The 1,253-nt window shown below is 38.6% G+C and overlaps 1 protein-coding gene across 1 annotated transcript; it reads left to right on the forward strand.

The window, feature by feature from the left end:
* Nucleotides 1–82: 82 nt before the first annotated feature.
* On the forward strand, nt 83–868 carry LOC128882099 (uncharacterized). The gene has a single exon (XM_054133666.1). The coding sequence runs from the start codon at nt 118–120 to the stop codon at nt 781–783; it is 666 nt and encodes a 221-aa protein (XP_053989641.1). The 5' UTR covers nt 83–117; the 3' UTR covers nt 784–868.
* Nucleotides 869–1,253: the final 385 nt, after the last annotated feature.

Raw genomic sequence — 1,253 nt, forward strand, 5'->3', positions numbered from 1 at the left:
CCTAATAAATGCACAGGAAATCATCAGGCTTTTCATTCATAACTATGCTATAAATATTTGTAATTTGCCTGTTAAAAATTGTATCTCTATACTCACCATGTTCTAATTTTTCTGCAGATGAAGTTCGCTATGTCAGTACTGGCTGTTCTGGCCCTGGCCGGCTCCCTGAACGCCCGCGCTGTGCACGTCACAGTTCCAAGCACAGGCTCAGGTGCACTCGCCAAGGAATTGCAGGACTTCATGGACCTAATACCAATAGATCGCATAATGGTGATTCTCAGAGCCTACGCAGCCCAAGACAAGGAATTCCAAACCATGATGAAGCTTGTTGACTCCAAGGAAACTGTATTGTACGTTAAAGAGATGCAAGCCCACCCTGCGGCAAAGAAACTGCTGAACTACATGCAGAATGCTGGTTTCGACGTCTATTTAGTACTAAAAAAACTGAACGCGGCACTTGGAATTAAACGTATCGCTCCTTTTGCTTCCCACAAGATCACAGGTGGACTTGATGGTTTAATGATAGACCTCGCGGATGAATTACCACTTAAGCAGTTGAGTGATTTGAGGAAAAGCAAAATGGTGAATTCCCCAGTATTTGCCGCTTTCGTTAAGGAAATAACGTCTCCTACATACCACGAGTTGTATAACCTCGCTCACACAAGCAAACACGTGGTAAACATCGCGCAACAGGCCAAACAGGCTGGTATCCATAGTATTCCAATAGAACAGTACTACATGCGCTTTATTGTCGCCAGACAACTTCTGAAACTACACCCGTAACTTTTTAACCGTATTTTGGGATTTCTATATTGTTAATATATAAAAAATGAATTAATAAATATCTAATTGAATATGTATCTACATACTTCCATCACTTTTTACTGTCTTCTAGTTTTCCTAAAGGTTAACAGGAGGATCGAATCATTTCCACTATTACTATTTATTAAGCAAGTTTACAAGTTTACATCCATGTTTATACTACAAGTAAAAGTCAATATTTTAGATTAATATTGAGAGTCATCCCAAAAATGACATTACTGAACTTCTATTTCCATTTCTAACGTGATTTGACGATGATGGTACGTGTAATCCATTTCATCAACTCTAGAACTACGTAATCATTAATACGCTGATTGTGAAACAGGTGGAACTAGTCAACCACTCACAAACTAATCTGTTCCATTTTTTAACGAAGTAATGTTTAAATGTTATAATCTTATCACGTATCGCGAATCGATTTCGTACAGTAC

This window comes from Hylaeus volcanicus, unplaced genomic scaffold (genome assembly GCF_026283585.1).
Source record: "Hylaeus volcanicus isolate JK05 unplaced genomic scaffold, UHH_iyHylVolc1.0_haploid 13172, whole genome shotgun sequence".
NCBI lineage: Eukaryota > Metazoa > Arthropoda > Insecta > Hymenoptera > Colletidae > Hylaeus > Hylaeus volcanicus.